Below are 24,527 nucleotides of genomic sequence, written 5' to 3'. Positions count from 1 at the left end.
GGCCACTGTTGGAATATTGCATGCAATTCTGGTCTCCTTCCTATCGGAAAGATGTTGTGAAACTTGAAAGGGTTCAGAAAAGATTTACAAGGATGTTGCCAGGGTTGGAGGATCTGAGCTACAGGGAGAGGTTAAACAGGCTGGGGCTGTTTTCCCTGGAGCGTCGGAGGCTGAGGGGTGACCTTATAGAGATTTACAAAATTATGAGGAGCATGGATAGGATAAATAGACAAAGTCTTTTCCCTGGGGTGGAGGAGTCCAGAACTAGAGGGCATAGGTTTAGGGCGAGAGGGGAAAGATATAAAAGAGACCCAAGGGGCAACCTTTTCACGCAGAGAGTAGTACGTGTATGGAATGAGCTGCCACAGGATATGGTGGATGGTGGTACAATTGCAACATTTAAGAGGCATTTGGATGGGTATATGAATAGGAAGGGTTTGGAGGGACATGAGCCAGGTGCTGGCAGGTGGGACTAGATTGGGTTGTACCAAAGGGTCTGTTTCCATGCTCTACATCTCTATGACTACGACTTTAAGTGAACACAGAACAAAAGAAGAGAAATACAGCCAGGAATACTTAACTGCAGAGAAAGAGATAGGCATACAGAAGGGAAAACTGAACAGAACAGACAGAGACAAAAAGGGACAAATGGAGAGACAAGAGTTTAAGCAGGGGAAGTTGATCCAGAGACATGGAAACAGTCAGAAAAAGATGGATCCAAGACAGGGAAGGAGAAAGAGGCGGGGTGGGGGAGAGTGAGTGTGTGTGTGTGTGTGTGTGTGTGTGTGTGTGTGTGTGTGTGTGTGTGTGTGTGTGTGTGTGTGTGTGTGTGAGAGAGTGAGAGAGAGAGAGAGAGAGAGAAAGAAAGAAAGAAAAAGGAAGGAAGGAAGGGAGAAGAAAAAAGGAAGGAAGGAAGGGAGGGAGGGAGGGAGAGAAAAAGGAAGGGGGTGAGAGAGAGAGAGAGAGAGAGAGAGAGAGAGAGAGAGAGAGAGAGAGAGAGAGAGAGAGAGAGAGAGAGAGAGAGAGAGAGAGAGGAAGGAAGGACGGGCAAAATGTATACAAATTAAGAAAAGCTGTACATTGGTAAAATTCATGATGCTGTTGGAAAATTACGTGATGTCAATTGTTTAGTTGTTTCATATTCATGTATTAACAACTTGCAATGATACCACCATTAATGTAATAAGGTTTTCGAAAGAGTGCTATAGTAGTGCAATCAGACAAAAGTCCTGAAACAATGAACATGTTTTTCCAAAACTACACTTGGATGTTTAGATGGCATTGCTCTATGTCTGTACAAGAAGGTTGTGCCAGGGCTATATCCACCAGGCCAGGTAGCCAAGTAGCCAAGCCCAAATTTTATGGTAATCAGGCTGTTACCTGTCCCAGATCATGACTTCCACCCCATATGGGAGGCTGTCGCACCTCCAAGAACTGCTGGTTAACTAGATAGCTACCAGCTCCCCAGTCCTAGCAGCATCACTGCTAGGTTGGCTATTCCTGGTACAGTATTATTTCTACGCAGGGAAGGGTAATAGAGGCTGGATCCTAAGGTCATGTGTTATGTATAGGATTTACCTGGTGTCCCTACCACAATGTTTAGGCACCATGCATCATTGGCAAATAACCAGTTACAGAAGGGGGCTGTGAATTGTTCACTTCATGGCCTCAACTCAGCTATTCGGTGTGCATGGAGCCTGATATGCACTCTGGCAAAATAGGAGGTGAACTGGCAACAGACATGGTGTACACTTATCATGACATGCAATTTCATACAATCCAAACCAACGCACCTCAACCCCTATTCCAGTCTGTGTGAACTTTTTCTTATGCGGGGATGGTGGGGAGGGGTTTAGGAGAAGTGAGAGAGCTGGTTGGAAGTCCACAGACCTTTGGACCATATTTGTCCAGGTAAAATCAAAACTTCCAATCAGCAACTCATTCTGAAAGCCATTTTTCAATTTTCTTCACTTGCTTATTTATTAGCAATTCCATACAGTCAGTAAGCTGAAGGTATAGACATTCACAGTCACAGCATAAATACAGGAAAAGGTGTTCAGTACAATATATCTGCAGTAGCCAACAAATAAGCACGTAGTCTCATTTCACTTCCCATTGCTTGAACACTGCTTTGCTGGTTACAGCACATCAAGATCAATTCCAGGTATTTCTTCAATGTGATGAGGTTTTCCATTTCTATCTCCATTTTAGAGAATGTGTTCCAGTTCTCTACAACCCTCTGGGTGAGAGAATTTCCCCTGATCATGGGCATTATCATATTAAAATATTACTGGAGTATTACTTGAGTACATACCATATCCAACGCACAGTCTGTGTTCGACAAATCAAGGTGAGTAAGAGCATTTGGCTGGGCCAGAAAACTGTACAAATTCTGTAAAAATAAGAAGATAAAACTGAACAAAACTGCAACTTGGTTTCAATAACTCAAGAGATCAGACCTTGAAGTGTAATGGCTTAATTTTAATTAATATGCAGAATACTGAGAGAAGTGACATGGAAAATACAAACATTTCGGGAAGGCAGGTGTGAGGTGAAATCAATTCCCAATATCTCTGGAGAGTGCAAGTGCTTAGTGATAAAGATTTGCCTCAGTTTGCTAGGACTTGGTCCAACTGTATTAAAGGCTGTTTGGCCTCCACATTCCCTCACTCTCTGTCCTTTCCTTTGTCCCTTCCATACACCTTCCTTACTCCATGCCTTATGCATCATTCATGCCCAGTTACTGAGTGGGTATAATGGACACAGAACTTATGAGTCAACAAACAACAGCAAATCTTGAATTAATCATAAAAAACACCTAATAAAAAATTAGCTTTGAAATAAACTGCTGTTTTTTACAGCCACATATATACCAGAGGGGGCTGGTTGTAGTTGCAATGAGAGAAGCTTTACCCTACTTCACACCTCCGACTCTTGTCCAAATGAATACAATGAAAAAGCAGATCAAAAAAGTAATAATTTAATTTCACCGCAAGGATATCAATCATTAAAATCAATGCATAATTTCAACCCGTAAACAGACCACTGATTGGCTGGTCCATTAATAAATCTTGAGGCTCAGCTAAGCTAAGACCACCTAGCAACTGTACCAACAGATATAGATGGCCAGATAATTTGAGTTCATAATCTCTGGTTTCTATTTTGCATGCTTCTGGTTTCATTACGTTTTGCTGTCAGAGAACAGCAAAGCTGCTCTCGGCACCTCTCGGCTTCTTATTTTTGCCAGCAGCTATCCACTTGACTCTGTAAAGCTGGTTCTTGGGTCATTCAATCTCTCCTATGTCTCTCCTTTCCATCAATGCTACCTGACTTGAATATATGCAGCATTTTGTTTTTTGATTTCACTCCAACTCTGATTTTAAAAAGACAAATCTTATCTGAGGGAGACTCAGCGACAGTTTAAAGAAAGAACAAAGAACAAAGAAAATCTACAGCCCAATAACAGGCCCCTTGGCCCTCCAAGCCTGAGCCGATCCAAATGTACTGTCTAAACCTGTCAAGTCAATTCCTAAGCATCTGTATCCCTCTGATCCCCACATACACATGCATCTGTCCAGACCCATCTTAAATGAATCTACTGTGCCTGCCTCTACCACCTCTGCTGGCGATGCGTGCCAGATGCCCACCACCCTCTGTGTGTAGTACTTGCCACGTGTATCCCTTTTAAACTTTCCACCTCTCACCTTGAAAGCGTGACCTCTTGTTATGGAATCCTTCACCCTGGGAAAAAGCTTGTCTCTATCCACCCTATCTATACCCTTCATGATTTTGTAAACTACAAGGAATTAAAAGGAATTCATTCAAAGCAATCATCATAACCTGTAAAAGATGAAAACTACCAGTAAGAAATATGCGTGAAGGAACAACCTAAGATTGACACATTATTGGCTAGTCTTGCTTCAACAGTTCATATTACCCATAAAGTAGAGCCAACAGTTTCACAAAAGAATCACAACTTTAGTCATTTTCCATCATTAATCACAAGTTGAATCTTTTGGTTTGCCCTTGAAAATATTTCCAGGTAATATGCATAACATGTTTGAGCTCTTATATTCAGCTTTCCCCCAACATTATAGATGACTCCTAGTTGTAATATCCTTGCTGTCTATGCCCAGTAATGTGCCTTTACTTGTTCAGCTTCTAGGTGAATCGAGCAACTTCAGGGTTCACGAGAATGCTTCTCTCTGTGTTTTGGCTAATTGAAGATAACATACTCTTCATTGACTCCTCAGATTTAATATACTTAATAAATCAATATCAGATTATGGCTCAGGTTCTAATTACTGCAGATTGATTTTGAATTTTAATAAAACAAGTAAATAAATACTGTTAAATGAGACTAAATCTACAGTATGTATAAACTTATTCTCATAATATCAAACATTGTCATTTCTCTTGCCTTAACACTCAATTTTAAACTCTGGCTTGAAAAACAGGCTCCTTGATATATTTAGCTATACACATGTCACAACAGGGTCTCTGATTTGTGTCATCTATCATTGTTTCTGATAATAGCCTTACAGCTTGTAATCTGTATTGGATTTACAATTTAAAATCCCTTGAAAAATGTACTGGATCATAGGTTCAGTCACAGTTATCTGAACTGCGTCTGTGTACACAAATACAACTAATATACAAACATATACCCAAGATAAAATCATTCACTGGATGCAGGTATTTGATTTATTTGTTTGATTTATTACCAGATCCCAAACCCGCCTGTTCCACATGACTATTGCTATAAGCAGCCACCTATCAATTACCACTGGTTTGCAACTAATAATATTTGGACTAAAAAGAGCAAAAACCAGTTATGTATTAAATATTCCGTCAGCATATTTAAGTCTTGAGTTGTGTCTTGGATGGAACTGTCTACTTTCAATCACTAAACATATGACATATTGGTGATTTATCAAAAATAATACAAAAATTATTTTCATCATCTTTACAACTTCTGATGAACTGAGTTATACATTGTCAAGTTCCTCACCTTCATAAGGACTGCCATACATTGATCTTTTAAAACTAATGCTAACTACACGAATGAAAATTTATTTGAAAACTTAATTCAGTTTCCCTCTCCACAGAAACAACATAAGTGTGTTCCAACATTTCTGCTTTTAATTCTTTTTAAAGCTACTTGACAAAGATGCAGGATATTATAAGGTCTGAACATTATCAGTTGAATTCTCCAGGAATCACCAAAATGGCAATTATGCAATGTTTCACAGAGAGCTTTTCTCCAGTAATATCCCTATAAGTGTCCTTATGCTATTCTCTGCAGCTCACCAGATTAGCTATTCATCGTGCCTCTATATGGTGCCCTTCTCAGCCTATTTCTCCTCCTGCCAGAGGCAAAAGCACACTCGCTACTAACAGGAACATTCTGGGATTTCAAGCATCGTCACCATTTTAGAACCCAGCCATGAACCAGTTCAAGTGCTGCCAGCCAGGAGTTTTCCTTCTCTGTACAATGAGAAAACCAAAAACGATTGTGCCTCAGGACATACTGGTGGCACAGCTGACACTTCATTACCAATACAAGCAAACAATGTAAATTTAAACATTGTAAGAATCAAGCTGCTCAGGGCTCCTTGCTCACTTTGTGTCTATATGGATGCTTACAACATCTCTGCTTTCCATTTTGCACTTACCCCCTCAGCTTGAGCCTAAAGGCTTTCAGTACTCCTGTCAGGCAGCTTGTCATAGTTGTCAGCAGTGATCATTCAAAGGAGTGGACATGTTTCTATATAGCATTATGCCATCACAATCTCACACCGGCAGCATGTGATAGCAGTATTCACAGCAAATACACTGCATACAATTCACCAAATGGCCATGTCTCAAAGTCAATGGGGTGTAGTCCTCAGTCAGGCTAAGGGAGACAGCCTTCAGTCAAGGGATCCTGGCACAGTTCGTCAAGAGTACCATATGCTATCAAACTCCTGAACTTCAGTCACTTTCATTCAGCCACTTGGACTGTTCTATGGGTCTGTACAATTACAGTTTGGGGTCCGGGCCATAGTAATTCCTGTTGATCCAATCTAAAAAGAACCTTCCCAGAATCTCCAGTTTTGAAAAATCAAAACTAATGTATCAACTATCTCAACCGATATTCTATTTAAGACCAGAGGATGAAATCTATTAGGTCCTAGAGACTTGTCAATTTACAGTTCCAACAATTAACTCAGCACTATTTCCCTGGGAATTGTAGTTTTTTTTTGGGTTTCTCCCTCGTTTTCAATTCCTGATTGACAGCTGTTTCTTGCATTATTGATGCATAATCTCTGATCAATTTGTCTGCCATTACTTTATCCTCATTACCAATTCTCTAGAAAAAAAATTCTATAGGGCCAAGACTGACTTAATTAATTTTTCACTGTGAAATATCTAAAAAATGCTTCCTATCTGTTTTATATTTTTGATCATCTTTCTCTCTCTCTCACACACACACACACACACACACTCTAATTTTTCCCTCCTTATGAATTCTAATAATTTAGGAAGCCTGACTAGAAAGGGACATAATTTATTGTTGAACATGAAAATAGAGCCACGACTTGTGGCATTCATTGACCAGTCCCAGCCCAAGATATACAGCTCTGCAAAAACCCTTGAGTCTGTGCTATCACACAGCTGAATGATATTTTTCCCCATCAATAAATCATGCATTTTCTTTTGATCCTTCTATTGACCACCAGCAATACATCACCTGAATTTTCAATTGAATACTTTGCACACAAACTGCATCAACGGCAATGCAAAATAGCAAAAAGGTGAGGGAGAGTGGGAAGGGACTAAATCAAAATGGAGTTGGAAGTGGCTGGGTCTGCATTATGGGACTTTTCTAAACAAAAAAAATCAACCTGTTTGGGAGATTTTATTACACATCTTTAGAGTAGGTGGGATTTGGAACATGGGGCTCCTGGATCACAGATAGTGACAATACCATTACACGAGAACCCCTCCTGGGGCTTTTTTTTTAAAACCTTTTCACCTCCACAAGAATCCCCCAGTCCCCACATCAATTAATATTTTTACTCAATGTGCTTAGAGATGTTAGTATCTACCTCTGTTGTCTCAGAAGTTGAGACATAGCCACTCCACCACAAAAAAACAGAAGCAGAACAAACTACATTCATTATTGGTTTCTTCCAAGATATTTTCCAATTGGCCTGTTTGGAAATGTCACTACAAAGCTGAGCAGATGGAACAGAACACAGGCCCTCTCGCCCAGAGATGGAGAGTCTACCACTGTACCACAAGAGCCCTTCCTTAGGCCTGCTTTATTTTTCCATTTTCTTTCTATACCTAGAAGTGCTACCACACGCAACCAAATGGTTTCTGCCCGTTACCACAATTTCTTTTTGTTTTTAACAATTAGCCAACTCCAGTAAATCACCCTTGCAGCCGATTAGATATTTACATGCAAAGCCCACTAAGCGCAATGCTAAACATCAATTGTAGGGAGAGGGAGCGAGAGTTTGCTTCATAGCTGTTTTCTCATCAACCTGTTGAGATGTTACTACAACTGTGCCACAAGAGCTCTTTGGATCTGCTCTTCTTTTTAAAATGTTATTACACACCTCTAAAGAAGGTGGGACTTGAAGCCAGGCCTCTTGGCCCAGAGACAGAGACACTATCACAGTGTCACAAGAGTCCTTGGCTTTGCTTTACTGATTTTCACCTTTCTTTTTCACCCCTCTCCCCTCCTTTAGATGTGAAGTTAGTACTTAAGTAGGTATTTTCTAATCGACCTGTTACAATACACCTCTGGAGCAAGTGGGACTGAAACCCATGCCTAGAGGCAGGAGACCCTAGCTGTTCCCTACTTCCACTACATTCCTTTGGCACCACTGACTTGAATGGTTTCCTATAAGACAGTGCCATGGTAACTTATTTGATCTATCCAACAGCTTTCACTCTCAGATAAACAAGATGAGAGAACACCAAACATGTTGGAAAACTAGAGGGTGACACTCCTTCACTCCCATCCTCTGGGTCCCCGAACCTGGCTCACTTGCATCACACCTTGTTCTTTCTGCCTTCAAATCCTTCCAAAAAGGGCCAATGAATCGAGATACTCTTCTTTTATTGAATTTTTTCCAACAACAACTGACTGAAGGCCACTCATTCCAGAAACCCAAAAATCCGGATATTGGAAATCAGAAACAAAATCAGAAATTGCTGGAAAAAATTGCAAGGGTCACTTGACCTGAAATGTTAACTCTGCTTTCTCTGCACTGACACCATCAGACCTGATTTTGTTTTCCAGTAATTTATGATTTTGCCACTTTTACCTGTCACCATCACTGTTACCAACTGAAGGCACTTTTCCCAGATTGCTTTTCAGTGACATTGACTACAGGGTCACGCTTCCACCTCCCTGTGGTGCTTCCTTTGCTCTCAGTTTGTTAAATTTCCTCTTTCTGCTTCTGCTTTGGTTGTGTCAGCATCATAGACGAATATTTGTATATTGTAAACATTTTATGAATGGAACAGCAATGTTAGAATAGCAAACATTTAAATCAGAGAGGGACGAACATTGGCCTGGACACTGTTGCTAACTCCTCTAATCTTTTTCAAAATACATACACCCAAACAGGCAGATGGTAGATAGGTTTAGCATCTCACCCTAAAGATTGCACCTCCTACAGTGCAATAAACTCTTCACATTGCACCACGGTATCAGTCTCAAGTTCTATTCTTAAACCCCTGGAATGGGAGTTCAACCTGTGCTTTTGAGGTGTTTGAATAAACACTCCACCAAAGCGAACGCTAATTTGCGTTAATGCCTGCTCAAAAAACCTCGAAGTACTTCCCATGGTTTGTGCGTAGGGTTATCCCCTAATAGTTCAAACCAGTTTACTGTGGTCAATTGTTTCTCATCCCTTTGGAATTTATTTTATTTAAATTTAACATCTTGGTTTGGGACTCACCTTTGTTCCTCCCAAATCTAATAGCAAATTCAATCATATCATGATTACACTTTGCAATATGCTCACTGTCAAATTATTAACTTATTTTGGTTCACTAATTATCATTAAGCCTAGAACAGTTTGTTCTTTTGTTGGTTTAAAAAAAACCGGCGTGAACACTTTCTAAAAATTGACTTTTCCATTTGAGGTGGTCTGCTCCTCTCAATCTATGTGTAAATTACAATCTCCCAATAGAACTAATCTATATTACAATGTACTTCATTGGATGTTATACTTAAATCTTCAATATTATCAGTAGGGATGTATGTACCATCTATCCGCCTGACATCCTTTGATGCTCCTCGTCTCTTCCCTTGGATGACGGTATGCTTAGTTGGGTAGACAGGTAGTGCAACAATCAGATTACTACCAAGAACATGGGGTTCGATCACAGTTCCAGGTTAGGTAATTCAGTACTGCTTCCTACACACAATAGAAATGATAGCTCTTTACTGTGGTTTGGTGATCAAACACCAAAATCCTACACTTGGGCACAGAATTCAAGAAAAAGATAACTTCTTCCCATATTGTTCTACTATACAATTTTTATGACTAAAATTCTTTCTTTAGACTTAAGTAATTTCTTCTTTTAATGAGTCTGTTATTCCCCATCAACTCCATCACAACACACATATGTACCTTCCTAATTTCTTAACCCTTTCTGAAGACTGTGATGGTGTCCAATTGTCACAGTCTTTCAACTGAAGTTATAAATCTAACTCATTTGTTTTATTACTGAAGCTATTTACAGTCATGTACAGAACCTTGTAGAATAACTGAGTCTGCGCCGCCAATATCTTCTGATGATCTGTTTTCTACATTATAACTTGGCATGAATACTCTCCGACTTAATCATGGTGTTATTTCCCTGTGCATATTAATGCTATTTATCTGGAACTCACCACAACCATCTATGATTGTGTCTGACATAGGTCTTTGTGAACCAGATGTTTCTACAATTTAACACCCACAAAACTAATTGCACTCAAAATTTTCCCAAACATTCACAACCTACCCTTTTCAGAACTGGAAAATCTACAATTGACATGCTTGCTCAGATCAGCAGCCACAAGGGAAATGCCATGAACAAAGAGGATCCCTAGTACATTGTCTTTATTGATCTCAACTAGGTATTCAACCAAGTGTACTGAGATGGTCTATTTAAAAAGTTCTTAAAAATTGGTAGTCTACTGGAGTTGTGCAATCTAATCTCCTCTTCACATTGCAACATCTCAGGAAGGATCAGCTGTGACAACGCAATACTAGAACATTTGAGATTCATAGTAGGATTAATCAGGATTGTGTTCTGACACCAATATTCATTTTTTTTTCTCATTGCTGCTGTAAAATGCCTTCAGGTCATCAACTTCCACTCCAGAGCTGACAGGAAGCTGTTCTGTCTTGCTAGTCTGAGATCAAAATTGCACCAAGTTTTTGTCAGTGTTGGTCCTTGCTGATGATACCACACTAACATTCCAAACAACAGAATACCTGCATCTACAAGTGGACAGGCTAATGCTTGTAAAAGAGTTTGTGGTTTGACCCTCAAGACAATAAATATCATGGTTTAGGATGTAATATCATCTGTCAGCATTGACAATGTGACATCAGAAGGTATTGGTACCTTGATATATCTAAACTGCATAATCATCAGTTACTTAATGCTGAAATCAACACACACATTGCAAAGGCTGCAGCTGTTAGGCCCAAGAATCAAGAGAGAGAGAGTGGAACAATAGTAGTCCAACCTTGTTACAGTTATGAGGTCAGGATAATTTATACTAAGTAGGAGAAAATTCTGAACAGTTTCCACATTCGCTGTCTGACATATCCACACAATTCCACTATCAACATCTTGGCAGGGCAAAGTGAACAAGTCTAGGTCCTGAAGAACACTAACTCCATTAGTGCCACAAATTGCTAAGCCAACAACGTCTACAGGCATGAGCACATTCATCAGATGGATGATGACAGTCAATCAATGGACCTTTTGAATGGTGAACTGGCCACTTGGTTATCATTTTCTGGACATCCATAGCTCTGTTAAAAGGGTACCTGCAAGCAAAATAAGGAGGGCACAGACATTCACACTGACAAATGGGACATAGTCACTGATAGCCGTGATCTATACAGACTGACTGTTTGGAAGTGTGTCAGAATTGGCAAGACTAGCCAACACAAAATTTTACTATCAACATCTTGGGACTTCCCATTGACCAGAAACTGAAATATCCCTGCAAATACTGTTACTACAAGAGCAGGTCAGAGATGAGAAATGCTGCAGCAAGTAACTCACTTCCTGACTTCCCAAAGCTTATCCACCAACCAAAATTCACAAGTGATGGAACACCTCCCATGTGCCTGGATGATTGCAGCTGCAACAATACTCAAGAGGCTTGACACCATCCAGGATAAAGTAGCCCATCTGATTGGCATGTTACAAACAGGCTTTCAGAGGCATACAAGCAGCAGAGTATACCACCGACAAAGTGCACTGCAGAGGTTTATCTTGACTCTTTCAGCAGCACTTTCCAAACCTATGACTGCTAGTATCTGGAAAGACAAGGGCAGCAGATACATGCGATCACCACCTACAAGTCCCCTTTCCAAGCCACCTGCCATTCTGACTTGGAAATATATTGTTTCAGTGTCACCGCACTCTCTCCCCAATGTCTTCGCACTCTCTCCCCAGCAGCACTGTGAATGAACTGCAGTGGTTCAAGAAGGCAGTTCACTACCACTTAGTCAAGGTGAGATAGAGATGGCCAACAAACACTGGCCCAACCAGTGAATCCCACAATCTATGAATGAATAAAAGGGTCACTGAAAACAGAGGCCAGTGGACCATTTCAGTCCACTGTCTCCCCTGAAAACATGATTGTTCAATGAGTGAAGTGCATTAAAATGACAGCACTAATAGGTTGTTAGAAGTGTGTTTGAATATCCACTTCACTAACATTCTGAGCCCTTCCCAAACTGGCTGAATGGCTATGACTGATAACATGGGGATCAATGAAGGTGTCAGGGGGAGTGTAAGGGGCACAGTAGGTATTGAAAGTGATGAAGGGTGGTAGGAGTTGTGAGGGAGATGTCGAGCAGGTATAGAGTGATGTTGAAATGTAAATAGCAATGATAATAGAAAGTTGAGATATTATCCCCAAGAACAAAGTTGGGCCTTCTGAATCAGTCCACGTCTACATCCTCACTCTTCCCCATATTGCATTACCTCTTCTGAAACTCAGTCTGTCACAACCTCCTCTCTGAGGCAACATACAACAGGAGTGGTGTTTCTGGGAGGATTTAGCATTTCAGAAACCAGAATAGGGCCAGAATTCGGTTTACCCCAAAACATGAAAAACCTGGCCCAATAGGATAGCTAGAATTTCTGCAGCAGTGTTGGGTATGAGATGTTGGTGACAAACTTTCATCTTGGAAAATGATTGTTTGTGCCATGTGGTTACCTCTGTGTTCAGCATCTCATGGTGTGCCTCAGGAGCGTGACTCCGGGAAGGCAGTTTCAGCCAAATGTTCTGGAGGGGATAAGCATAGATAAGGTGAATGACATGGGGCTTTTCCATATGGTTGGAGGAAGTTCAAAATTAGAGGGCATATTTTTAAAATGGGAGGAGAAAGATTTAAAAAGGACACGAGGGACAACTTGCTTTTTAAACACAGAGCGTGGTTCGTGTGTAGAATGAACTGCCAGAGGAGGTGGTGAGTGCAGATACATCATTAAAAAGACATTTGGTAAGTTCATGAATAGGAAAGGGTTTGCAGGGATATGGGCCAAGCGTAGAAAGGTGAGATTGGTTTAATTTGGGAACATGGTTACCATGGACTGGTTGAACTGAAGGGTCTGTTTCCATGCAGTATGTCGCTACGACTCTACAACAACTTATTGTTGTACTACATCAAACGCAGACAATCCTTAAAATAAAATCTTAAAATGATCAATTTAAGTATAAACACAGCCACCTGCTGTGATAAGTGGTTATAATTTTTTCAAACATTCACAATTGGCTCAGATGTTAAAACAAACTTGGGGAAAACAAAACAGAAAATCGCAAAAGAGAGAATGTCCTTCTTTTAAAAAGATAAACTACAGCAGATGTCCTGCCAAATCAAAGTAGCCCATGAGCAGGTGCCTGCTTTTGTCTCCTCTAAGTGACAGCTGTTGGAATTCTTTTTAAAAGAACTCTGGGCATTTAATCCACTTCAAAGTCTTACCCCTGTTATCCTAAAACAAAAGTTTTCTTTAGTTTTGAATCATAAAAGCATTTTTCACCAACTTAAGGGTGATTTTCAACACTCGAACATTATTTGTTAATGGGCAAATTAGTTAGGTAGATTGGCCATGCTAAATTGCCCATAGTATGCAGGGATGGGTAGACTGGGTGGATTAGCCATGGGAAATGCAGGGTTACACGGATGGAATGGGTCTGGGTGGAATGCTCTATGGAGGGTCAGTGTGGACTTGATGGGCTGAATGGCTTGCTTCCACATTATAGTGATTTATGATAATGCAATGTCGAGTTACCATTCATGACAGAATCCTATGACTGAAAGCTGCAGTTTATTGAAACACAGCATCTAGTTGAAATTGTTGGAGCTTTTATCCTCTACATCACAATCATAAACCCATACCAGAACAGAAAAATGTACGTGGTGTGTGAGTGAGAGCATGAGAGAGAGAGAGAGAGAGCGAGCGAGCGGGAGTGAGAATGAGTGTGAAAAAGAGGTGGGGGGGGGGGGGAAGACAAATGGACAGAGAGAGAGACAGATAGAGGGAGTGAGAGGGAGGAGAGAACCAAAAAAAAAAGAGATAGCGAATGAAAACACTTTCATATAGGGTTCTCAATCAAAGATCCGACCCAGAAGAGGTGCTAGTGGCGCCACAGTCAAAGGCCTTCAAGCCATACAAACATACAGCACGATCAGAAGAGGCAGAGGATTCATTTGTCAAGAAGTTCAAACTTTTAGGATTCTTGATCTCATTCCCACTCCAATGGGAGACCAAAATCCAACCCATTAATCCAAATTAACCTTAGCTTTTCCAATGTTTTGCTAATGATGTCTCAAGGATTAAAGCTTCATTTTATTCAGCTGGCCTAATATCAATCAAAATATAGGTGGTGGCTATGTTCACTTACTGCCCGAGCACACTTTCTCAGCAAATGTTTGCAAATTATTTTATTGCCTTACGGAGCTGCTCTTGCATCCCCTCTAGCTGTGTATGCCAGACTTTAACTTCTGTTTTTTCTAATGCTAGCTTGTTGTGCTTTATCCCCATCTTGCTCATCCAAAGAATTCTCAAGCCATGTAATCTTTGCATTTCAGACATATATCGCATAACACAGAAACAGGCCCTTCAGCCCACCATGCCTATGCTGACCAACAAATACCATGATGTGGAGATGCTGATGTTGGACTCGGGTGGATAAAGTCAGACGTCACATGACACCCAGGACAGAGTCCAACAGGTTTATTTAAAATCACAAGCTTTCAGTGCACTGATCCTTTATCAGGTGAAGTGGAGGGAGCGGCACATGCACAGAATATTCTGGAGCACTGGAGGAAACTCAAACAGACAGAGGGAGAATGTGCAAACGCCACACTGACAGACACCTGAACATTATGCGCATTTAAGTGCTGCAGCAGAGGTTCAGTACTCTAAAGAAGTGCTGCACTGCCAGAGGGTCAGGACTGAAGAACTGCCATACTGAGATGTACTGTTGAAGGGTGAGTACTGAGTGGGCGCCACTCTATTATGGGTCAGTTTGGGGGGTGAGCGCTGAAGCAGTGTCAATACTGCAGAAGCACTGCTCTGTAGGGAGGGGAGAGTACTGAAGGAGTGCTTTTGGAGGACTCTCTAGGATGAGACATTAAGCATCCATCTTATCTATTCAAGAGACTGGTAGAATATAATGAATTCTTCCTAGGTCATGATAAACCACCACAAAGCACATTCTATCCATTTATTCTGGAATACAATGCTGCTGAGCTTGTGGTGAAACAGTGACACCTAAATGCAAATTCTTCCCTCTTCAAAAACTAAACACAATCAAACAATGAAATATTCAGATTGCTATCCCATCATAGAACCTATCAAATTAGGGGAAAATCCTGACAGTCACAAAGATGCACCTTGAATTCTAACATCTTCCAATGTCAGGGATCCTGGCCAGAGTCTTCGGTGTAGCACTGAACATTAACCACCACAGATACTCACACGTGTACATCTATACAGCTCTTCCACATTGAAACAAGCAACCCTCATCCAGAGCTCCTGCACTTTGCCTTGCCCACAGCTCCACACCCACATCCCAATACGTGCCCAGAGACCCACACACAGGTGCTTTCGATAGTGCTTCCACCCTCAGCCAGAGACCTGCACATGCAGGAATTGGCTTACAGTCCCAAAGGACAACAACTTTTTCATTGAGGGGAAGATTGGTTGGATGGCCAAAGTGGCTCAGACAGAACCAACAGCAGTGGGTTGGATTCCTATACCAGTTAGCATGGATTCAGCACCTACTTCCTTGTTCTACCTATAGTGGAGGCTTGCAGCCCTCTGCAACATACCTCAGTTCAGGCAGAGACCTGAAAAGGAAGAATCTAACGGGATAATGGGGAAAATGACCATCACAACAGTCAGGTTTAAAAGCATATTGAAGGTACATAGAGTCAATGGAGAGATTTAATGAGCTTTGGGCCTGGCCGATTTGCCCACTGTTGGTTGGACAATTAAAATTGGGGATGGTCAACCCATACATGCAGTAATGTTCAGCATCATGCCTTTGGAACGAGATACTGACCTCATGAGTGTTGATTTACCAGAATAGTACTGGAGGCCAATGTTTAAACTAAAATGAGCGATTACCGTGTACTGAGATTATATGTGTGCATATACAAGTCATTAAACATGGCAGGACAGATACCGACAACTGTTAATAAACCATACACTATCTAGCTTCATTAACAATGGCACAGAGTGCAAGAGCTGGTTAATTATGAAGAACTTATATAAGACATTGGTTGGTCCTCAGCTGGAGCACTGTGTACATTTCTAGAACGCATGTCATAGAAAGGATGTAATGGAGGGAATGCAGATGATATTCATGGAATTATTCCCTGTTAAGAAGAAAGATTGGGGAAGTTGGTACCGTTCTCTTGTGAGAGAACATGACTAAGAGGAGATTTGATAGAAATTTCCAAAATTACGAGAGGCCTGGTTAGAGGAGAGAGGGAGAAACTGTTCCCATTAAAAAAAGGATCAATAACCACAGAACTGTTTTAAAAGATATTCCAAAAGAAGTAAATGAAAGGCGAGAATTTTTTTTCTCACGTAGCGAGTAGTTACAGACTGAACTAACTAGAAGTGTAGTGGAGGATGAGCATTCTTCATAAACATTACTCCCCACTGCATCATTCCCCAAAATCTTTTTCAAAATTTGAATTTCTAACCATACTTTTAACAACTCCTCTGAGCCAGTGCACATTAATTTTCTTACTTCAATCTGAGCATTAGTTTTTGAAGCATTCCTGGAATGAGGAATGATTGGACAGGTTAAGCCTGTGTTTGTCAGAAGTGATTATATTGAAACAAAGTTCCAGAGGGGACTTGCTGAAAGATGATTTTCCTGATACGAGAAACAAGAATTAGAAGACAGAGTTTAAAAATAAGGGATTGCCCACATAAGACAGAGACGAGGTTATTTTCCTCTCAGTGACTGGCGAATCTATGGAAGTTATGGCAATGTTCCCTCTAACCTGCATGGCCAGTAGGTGGGTCAGTGCCACATATTGACAGCTGGTTTAGAAAATCACTGCTGTGTACAGATCTTGGAGGCCCATGCAGCAGCTGGAAAATTTTGGAGGGAAAATAGAGTGGAGGCATAATCTTTGAATATTTTAAAAACAGATTGTGTAGTGATGGTAACAAGGTCAGTCAGGTGGACCTCAGAGTATGAGCTCCCCAATTGGGGCTGTTTATCTTGTCCAACCAGGGAGCCCTGGCTGACAGATATAAACAGGAGTAACAGAGCTGTTCACGCAGAGCTGGCTCCGAGGAAACTGGAAGAGTGTCAAGTGGGATGCACATGTAAATAAAGACTGACTTGGTGTTGAGATACCAGCCTCTGTGGAATTATTTTCTGATAGATTTCTGACTAAAGACGGAGTCAGAGATTATAAGGGATATCAAGGGAAATGGGTTAAGGCCGCAATCATAATTTTGCCATGACTATATCAAATAACAGAACAGATTCAAGGGGCCAAATGCTCTTATTCCAGTGTGAAATTCCAATGCACAGTTTTCAAAGATATCAAATGAGAACAAATTGTTTAAAAAATAAAATCAATAAATCTTGCAATCCTCATGACAACAGTTAACTTCAACACATTTAGGAAATCCATCTAAGCAACAAATAAGCAATGTCGCAACTGGTCACATGCAAAGTTTTACATGAGTGCATTTGCAGCTTCCATTTGCAGCTCTCAAATGATTGCTGAAACACTGACATTTTAAATAACCTTTAAACTATCCCATAATATAAAAGGTACATCCTCGATGCTTGGCTACACTTGTGGAAGAAATCAAATTTTATACATTACATATTAAATTAATGTGTTCCCTGGGCATTTCTGGTGTTACAGGAATATTTTAATCATTGTTTAATTAAATTATTACATCACAACTCCATTGCAGTCTCACACAGCTATAGAAAGTCTTGTCACTTTAGTATCCTTAAGGCAAGGTGTTAAAAGAAGATCCTGCAGCTCATCAGCATTGCACATAATGATGCATGTGTTAAATGTATATGCACTTCCCAACACCATTTTATTTCAATTAAGGTACACAACACAGGAATATATTGCATAATAGTGGTAAAAACAGACAATATATTAAATCAATGTCTTAAATCAACACATGACACTGAAGAAATTACCACGATATAGCTAATAAGAGAAAACAAAGTCAGCTTCTCATCCTCCGCAACAGTCAGGATCTGGAAGAATAGACTGTACTGCCTGACGAGATGATCATCTTCATATTCTCTAACCTTTCAGCACTCTGATTTACACCGACAATCCTTCCTGGAATTTCCTAGCTAGCAATATTACATTGAACATTACAGCGCAGTCCAGGCCCTTTAGCCCTCAATGTTGTGCCACGACATCGATTGTAGAAGTACCTTCACAACAAAGATTGCAATGGTTTAAGAAGATCACCTGCTACCATTTTCTCAAAGTCAATTAACAGTGGGCAACAATTCCTGGCTTTGTCAAATACCCAGAGAATTTTTTAAAAACCAACATACCGATAGGTCATCTCCTCGGAGGAAGTTCCCTGAGAGATCAAGATGTGTGAGCGAGTTAGGAATTTGTTGGTTGGCATTCAATGATTGGGCAAGGCTGTTCACTCCTATAATGATGCAGAGTACAGAAAGTAAACAGTTAAGCAAATATTTTGTCAGATGCCAGATACCTAGAACTTTTCATCTAGACTAAAGTCCACAACTAGGGTAGAATAAGGAGGGAACCACAGGGCTTTATGGCAATTAAGCAGCTGACTACCACTGTAGGGTTTTCTACTATAACACAGATCTGGGACAAGAGGTTCCAGCCACTGAGAACTGCTGCCTAATCAGAGGCTGTGGCTTTTGCTCATACAGCACTCCTGGACTCCCAGGATGGTTTACTACTGCTGCTGGGGAGTGTTTTATGGGGCAATGGTCATTTTGTGAAGGGAACAAAGGGCAGAACGTGGCTCTTGGGGTTTCATTAGGGAAGTAGTCTCAGCCGGAGGCCAGACAGGGGAAGCAGTCCCGGGTGGACGCCAGGTGAGGGGAAGCAGTCCTGGGCTGAGGCCAGCGAGGGGAAGCAGTCTCACCCAAAGGCCAGCGAGGGGAAGCAGTCCTGGAGAAAAACTTACCTTGAAGCAGCTGACAGCCAGTGCTGAGTGGACTAGAGGCTTGGAGTGGAGCAGGGGTTGACTGGGTTTGGCGCAGGCAGCCAGACCACATGTGGAAGCCTCTGCACTTAGCTACTGCAATGTAATATTTATTTGTAACTTGTGACTATTATTTTAACAAAGTCTTATTTCCGTATAGTAATGTAACTATTTTTCTTTTTTATTCTTCTTTTGTATCTAAGATTTGACTCCAGGTACTTGTACTTAAGATGTACCATATGAGGCAACATTGTAAAACTTTTCACTATACTTCTGTACATCTGTACTTGAGAACATGTGACACGAAAGGATATTCCAATGCTAATTATGCACAGATTATTGAAGAAGAACTAAACCCACTACCCCACAAGCCTGACTGGACTTGTTTACCAGTCGGATAGGCACATACATTCTCATCACATGTGGAATGGAAAGAATTACAACCCAAGCAGGATAAGGCCCTTGAGTGGTCACTAATTGATAACTAAGGGCCTCAACTGGGAATGGGGCAAGGCAGCAAATTCTGAAATTATCTTTACACCGTCATAATTTAATCACACATGATCAAACATTTACAAGTTAAACTTTTGAGCATGCAACCTTTCAGCATTAAATGTATAGTGCTTGAATTAACTTTGTCACAACCAACGTAATGCAATTTGAATCAAACCATTATCAAATTATTGCTCGAGAAGGAAACATTTCAAGATTAAATTTTTCATGATTTAAATATATGCTTCATACTTTCATTCAAATCTAATTTTGACAGTATCATGGGACTTTTCTTGGCTGCAGAGATGACCCCAGAGACCAACATCAGCATGTTTGATTGATAAGTGCTTGACAATGTCAATGTTTCTATTCCAAGTTCAAACTCATATTCAGTATATCTGAAGTGCTCCTTGATTGTCACGTCTTCATTCTTTGCCAGTCTCGCTTGATAACTACGGACCTCAACTAAGAATGGGGCAAGGAGGCAAATTCTGAAATTATTTTAATACCCTCATAATTTAATCACACATGATCTACTTGCATTGCTTAGTTTCTAGCACTTTGGGACCGGTTTACATTATAAAGTTGCTACGTAATTATAAATTCCAATTCTCATATAAATCGTTAGTAATCATACATAAAAAGGTATAAAGATTTTTGCACAAATTTCAGACACTTCAACCAAAATCATAAAAACTCAAAGTAATCAGTGAAGTGGTTCACCACCCAAGAATTTAAAGCAAGTACCACATATTTACTTATATAAAATTTCTAAAATCTTTACATGCCAGTGTAAGAGGCATAAACAATTTCCCAATATTTCAATGCACATCATATTTATGCACTAGTTAAATGATGCAGCATCCTAATTTAATGTAGTATTTTGTATTGGCTTTGATAAAATAAATATGTACTATTCCCCATGATCTCAGAGCTGCAATGTCTGCAGAGTAAACACTCCAGCATAACAATTGGAAGCTGTTAGTGTTCAGTACACAACACTCATTGTTCTTAACTCCTATATCAATGTTCTCCTTCAAGAGCTTGGTGAAGTCACTCAGATTATGTCATGCTTTGACTAGTCTGAATTTTGCCTTTATTCTTTGTTTCCACAAACAGCTCTTATATGATGCACATGGTGCTGGGTTCTTCTCCATAGGTTTTAATCAATATGTAAACTTGTGTAAATTCAGAGGCCAAGACGACATGATCTGCCTGACTGCAAAACCAACAACTTAACTTCTGAACTGCAGCCCCATAACTGAGAGTCAAGGCTACTGAAATAGGATTCAGTGTAGTATGAAAACAACTTTAAAAAGAAAGCCAAAAACAAAATCCCAAACATACAGTCTAGTTTATTATTAGTAATTGCTTGGCAGGAATTCCATTATTATCTAATCACTTCTTGTTGAACACACTCCCTGAACTAATGATGTGGGTGTTTCAAATACACTGAGATAGACAGTAGTTGTTTTGAAGATTCAGTTTATACGGTGTCATCTTGAAGTTGATCAACATGCAAAATGTTTTACAGAAATTCTCAATACTTTGGGAATTCTAATCTCAACTTTAAAAATTAAAGGTAGAATCGAATTTGAAACAGACATACTGAATCTGTTTTTCTAACAGGGAAAACGTGAGGACTGCAGATTCTGGAGATCAGATTCAAGAGTGTGTTCCTTGGATGCTTTCCCAGCAACACACTCTCAACTCTGTTTTTCTAACAATACATTAAAAGTTATCTGTCTCTTAATGCAGAATCATTTCCAAACATATTATTGTGCCTTCAAGTATCATTTAAAGTGGGCATTTTCCACTGCAATATATTCCTTCTTAGCCTTCACTGGAGTGCTATTCATGAAATTAATCCTTCAATACCTCTGAATTACCAAGAAGGAAAAACGCTCCCAAGCTAATGGAGTTGGATTTAATATGAATGACAATACATGTTAAGTTGAGATAACAGCCCAAATGGAACTCGTTTTTCCTCAACCAAGTCCAGGCCACTTATTTTTTTAACAAAAACAAAATAGCTGGCATCTGTGTAGTACATTTCATGTAGAGTCAGAGTATTAGAGTCATAGAGATGTATAGCATGGAAACAGACCCTTCGGTCCAACTTGCCCATGCCAACCAGATATCCCAACCTAATCTAGTCCCATTTTCCAGCACTTGGCCCATATCCCTCGAAACCCTTCCTATTCATATACCCATCCATGCTATACATCTCTATGACTCTAATACTCTGACTCTACATGAAATGTACTACACAGATGCCAGCTATGTTGTTTTTGTTCAAAAAATAAGTGGCCTGGACTTGTTTGAGGAAAAACGAGTTCCATTTGGGCTGTTACCTTTTAAAGTGTTGTAATTGTACCAGCCTCCACTACTTCCTCTGCTAGCTCACTCCATAAACACCACACTCTGCATGAAAACGTTGCCCCTTGGGTGCCTTTTAAATCTTTTCCCTCTCACTCTAAATCTGGCCTCCAGTTCTGGACTCCTGCACCCCAAGGAAAAACCTTATCTACTTGCCCTTCATGATTTTATAAACCTCTACAAGGTCACCCCTCACCTCCGACGCTCCAGGGAAAACAGCTCCAGTTTATTCAGCTCTCCCTGTAGCTCAAACCCTCCAATACTGACAACATGCTTGTAAATCTTTTCTGAACTCTTTCAAGTTTCAGAAAATCCTTCCAGTAGGAGAGAGACCAGAATTGTACATATTATTCCCAAAGTGGCCGAACCAACGTCCTGTACAGCCGCAACATGACCTCCCAACTCCATGCTCTGATCAATAAAGGAAAGCATACCAAATGCCTTCTTCACTATCCTATCTACCTGCAATTCCATTTTAAGGAACTATGAATCTGCTCTCCAATAACTTTCCAAGCTACCTCAGAATTGCATGAGAGAAAAAAAAATTGGTGACCAAATCAAAGAAGAAAATCCAATAATGACTGACTACAAGCCTAGTCAAAGAACTGAGTCTTAGAGAAGGAAACAGAGTTGAGGAGACATGAGATTTTGTGCTGGTAATGTGGGGAATCTTAGAGCATTGCACCAAGGCAGCTGGAAGCACAGTTATTAAAAGGTGGTGTGAACACTAGCATCTTTAACATAGAACCAGATCCAAAAGCACCTCACAAAGATATGCTTACAGAAACATAAAGAGGAGTGAATAAATGTTGTTCAAGTGGTGGGTTTTAAGGACAGCCTTTAAGTGGATGAAGGGAAAAGGAGGAGGGGAATAGAAGAGGAAACTCGGAGAGAATTTCAGATTATTGGACCTTAATGACTGAAGCATTATCTCTCATTTAAGGAAAAAGTTGGAGAAACACAATATGAAAGGATTGTAGGAAAGGGCAAGATCATGATATTATGGACCAGGCCAGACCCCTCAAAACATTTTAAAGATAGGCTAGACCCTAACTTCTTATTTTTTGTAAAGGCAGATGTATAGTGGATATCCAGGAGTGATGCAGCTGATCAAACCACTCAGCTTTAAAACAAAACCGAATTCATTTAAACACTATGGATGAAACACAAACAACAGAATTTAGAATAACTTAACTTATTGGAAAACTCAACTGACACAAAATCGCAACTTAATGAAGCTGTTCCAATCCCTGCAACATCCCATAAACACACCCCTTGGCAAAAGGTAAATTCGAACACAGGTTCACACAGGTAGAAGAGTTTTCAGACAGAAAGTTTAGGCAAGACCACTGTTGAAGCACAGAACCTCTTTTCACTGTAGCTGCTTCTCTGCTACCAGCAGTTTTCTGACTCCCTGCTAAAACAGACCAAACTAGAAAAAAAACCTAAACTGGGAGAACTGGCCACTCCTCTTCCATTGTTTGAAGTAGATATTTCTAGTCATATCTGAACCTCTGTCTTTATGACCCCTCTTGAAAACAAAACAAGGACAACATAATCTTGTTAAAGGCGCAGCATCGTCAAGATGGAAAGGTTTAAATACAAAGATAAGAATTGGAAACCTATGGTACTGAGATCTAGGTCGACAAGTAAAGAGGGGATATGTGAGCAGGACCTGATGTGTGTTAGGAGTTTGGATGAGCTAAAAAATTTGAAAAGAACAGAGACAAGGAGGTGAAGATTGGAAGCCCTCAATATGAACAATTCAAAAATCCTTAATTGGTTGTAAACTATATTCATCCGCTACAGAAAAATCTACGTTCGGTGCCCACCACCAAACACAATATCCATTCAACTGACCAATACTCAGTCATGGAGCATGAAAACCAACCCTTTCATCCAATCTGTTCATGGCGACAAGATATCCTAAATTGATCTAGTCTTATTTATCAGCATTTGGCCAACAGCCCTTCCTATTCATATACCATCTAGATGCCTTTTAAATGTTGCAATTGTACCAGCACTCACTTCTTCCTCTGGCAGTTCATTCCATACATGTGCCCCCCCCCCCCCCCCCCCCCGTGTGAAAACGTTGTTCATCTGGCCCCTTTTAAATCATTCCCCTTAAACCTATGCCCTCTATTTTTGGCATGCCCTACCTTGGGGAAAAGACGTTGTCTATTTACCCTATTCATGCTCCTCATGATTTTATAAACCTCTCTAAGGACACCCCTCAGCCTCTGACACTCCAGTAAAAATAAAAGCCCCAGCCTATTCAGCCTCTTTTATGGCTCAAACCTTCCAATCCTGGCAACATCCTTGTAGATTGTTTCTGAAACCTTTCAAGTTTCACAATATCTTTACTAAAGCAGGGAGACTAGAATTGAACACAGTATTCCAAAAGTGGCCTCACTGATATCTACAATATGATGCAGTACATTCACTGCAGCAACTCACCAAATTTATTTCAGCAATTGCACCTGGATCCAGGTCTGTGAAAGCTTTTAAGAGATGTCTATAGCTCACATCTTGTTGTAAGGTAGAACTTTGCTAGATGTTCATCTTAAACATGTACAAAGTTCTTAGGTAGAAAGCTGCCATAAATCCCTCTTCTGGTACTAGTCTAAGGCAGACTCATAAAAAATAGTGAAGAATGACCACGTGAAAGGTTCAATGGAAGAGGTACATTTTTGAGTAATAACATT

General features: G+C 40.3%; 1 protein-coding gene across 8 annotated transcripts in view; it reads right to left on the bottom strand.

Annotated features, from left to right (window-relative positions):
- The window catches only part of LOC140465031 (F-actin-uncapping protein LRRC16A-like), a 470,304-nt gene that overhangs the window by 207,555 nt on the left and 238,222 nt on the right, over positions 1–24,527 (bottom strand). For all 8 annotated transcript variants that reach the window (XM_072560843.1, XM_072560842.1, XM_072560840.1 and 5 more), the window contains exons 13-14: positions 18,320–18,423; positions 2,315–2,392 (exon numbers count right to left, since the gene is read on the bottom strand). In XM_072560843.1, coding sequence (XP_072416944.1) covers positions 2,315–2,392; positions 18,320–18,423 — 182 coding nt within the window. The remainder of the gene's footprint in view (positions 1–2,314; positions 2,393–18,319; positions 18,424–24,527) is intronic.

This window comes from Chiloscyllium punctatum, chromosome 41 (assembly GCF_047496795.1).
Source record: "Chiloscyllium punctatum isolate Juve2018m chromosome 41, sChiPun1.3, whole genome shotgun sequence".
In the NCBI taxonomy this organism is placed as follows: Eukaryota; Metazoa; Chordata; class Chondrichthyes; order Orectolobiformes; family Hemiscylliidae; genus Chiloscyllium; species Chiloscyllium punctatum.
The sequence above is the reverse complement of the archived record's forward strand: the minus strand, read 5'-3'. Positions and strand labels throughout refer to the sequence as shown.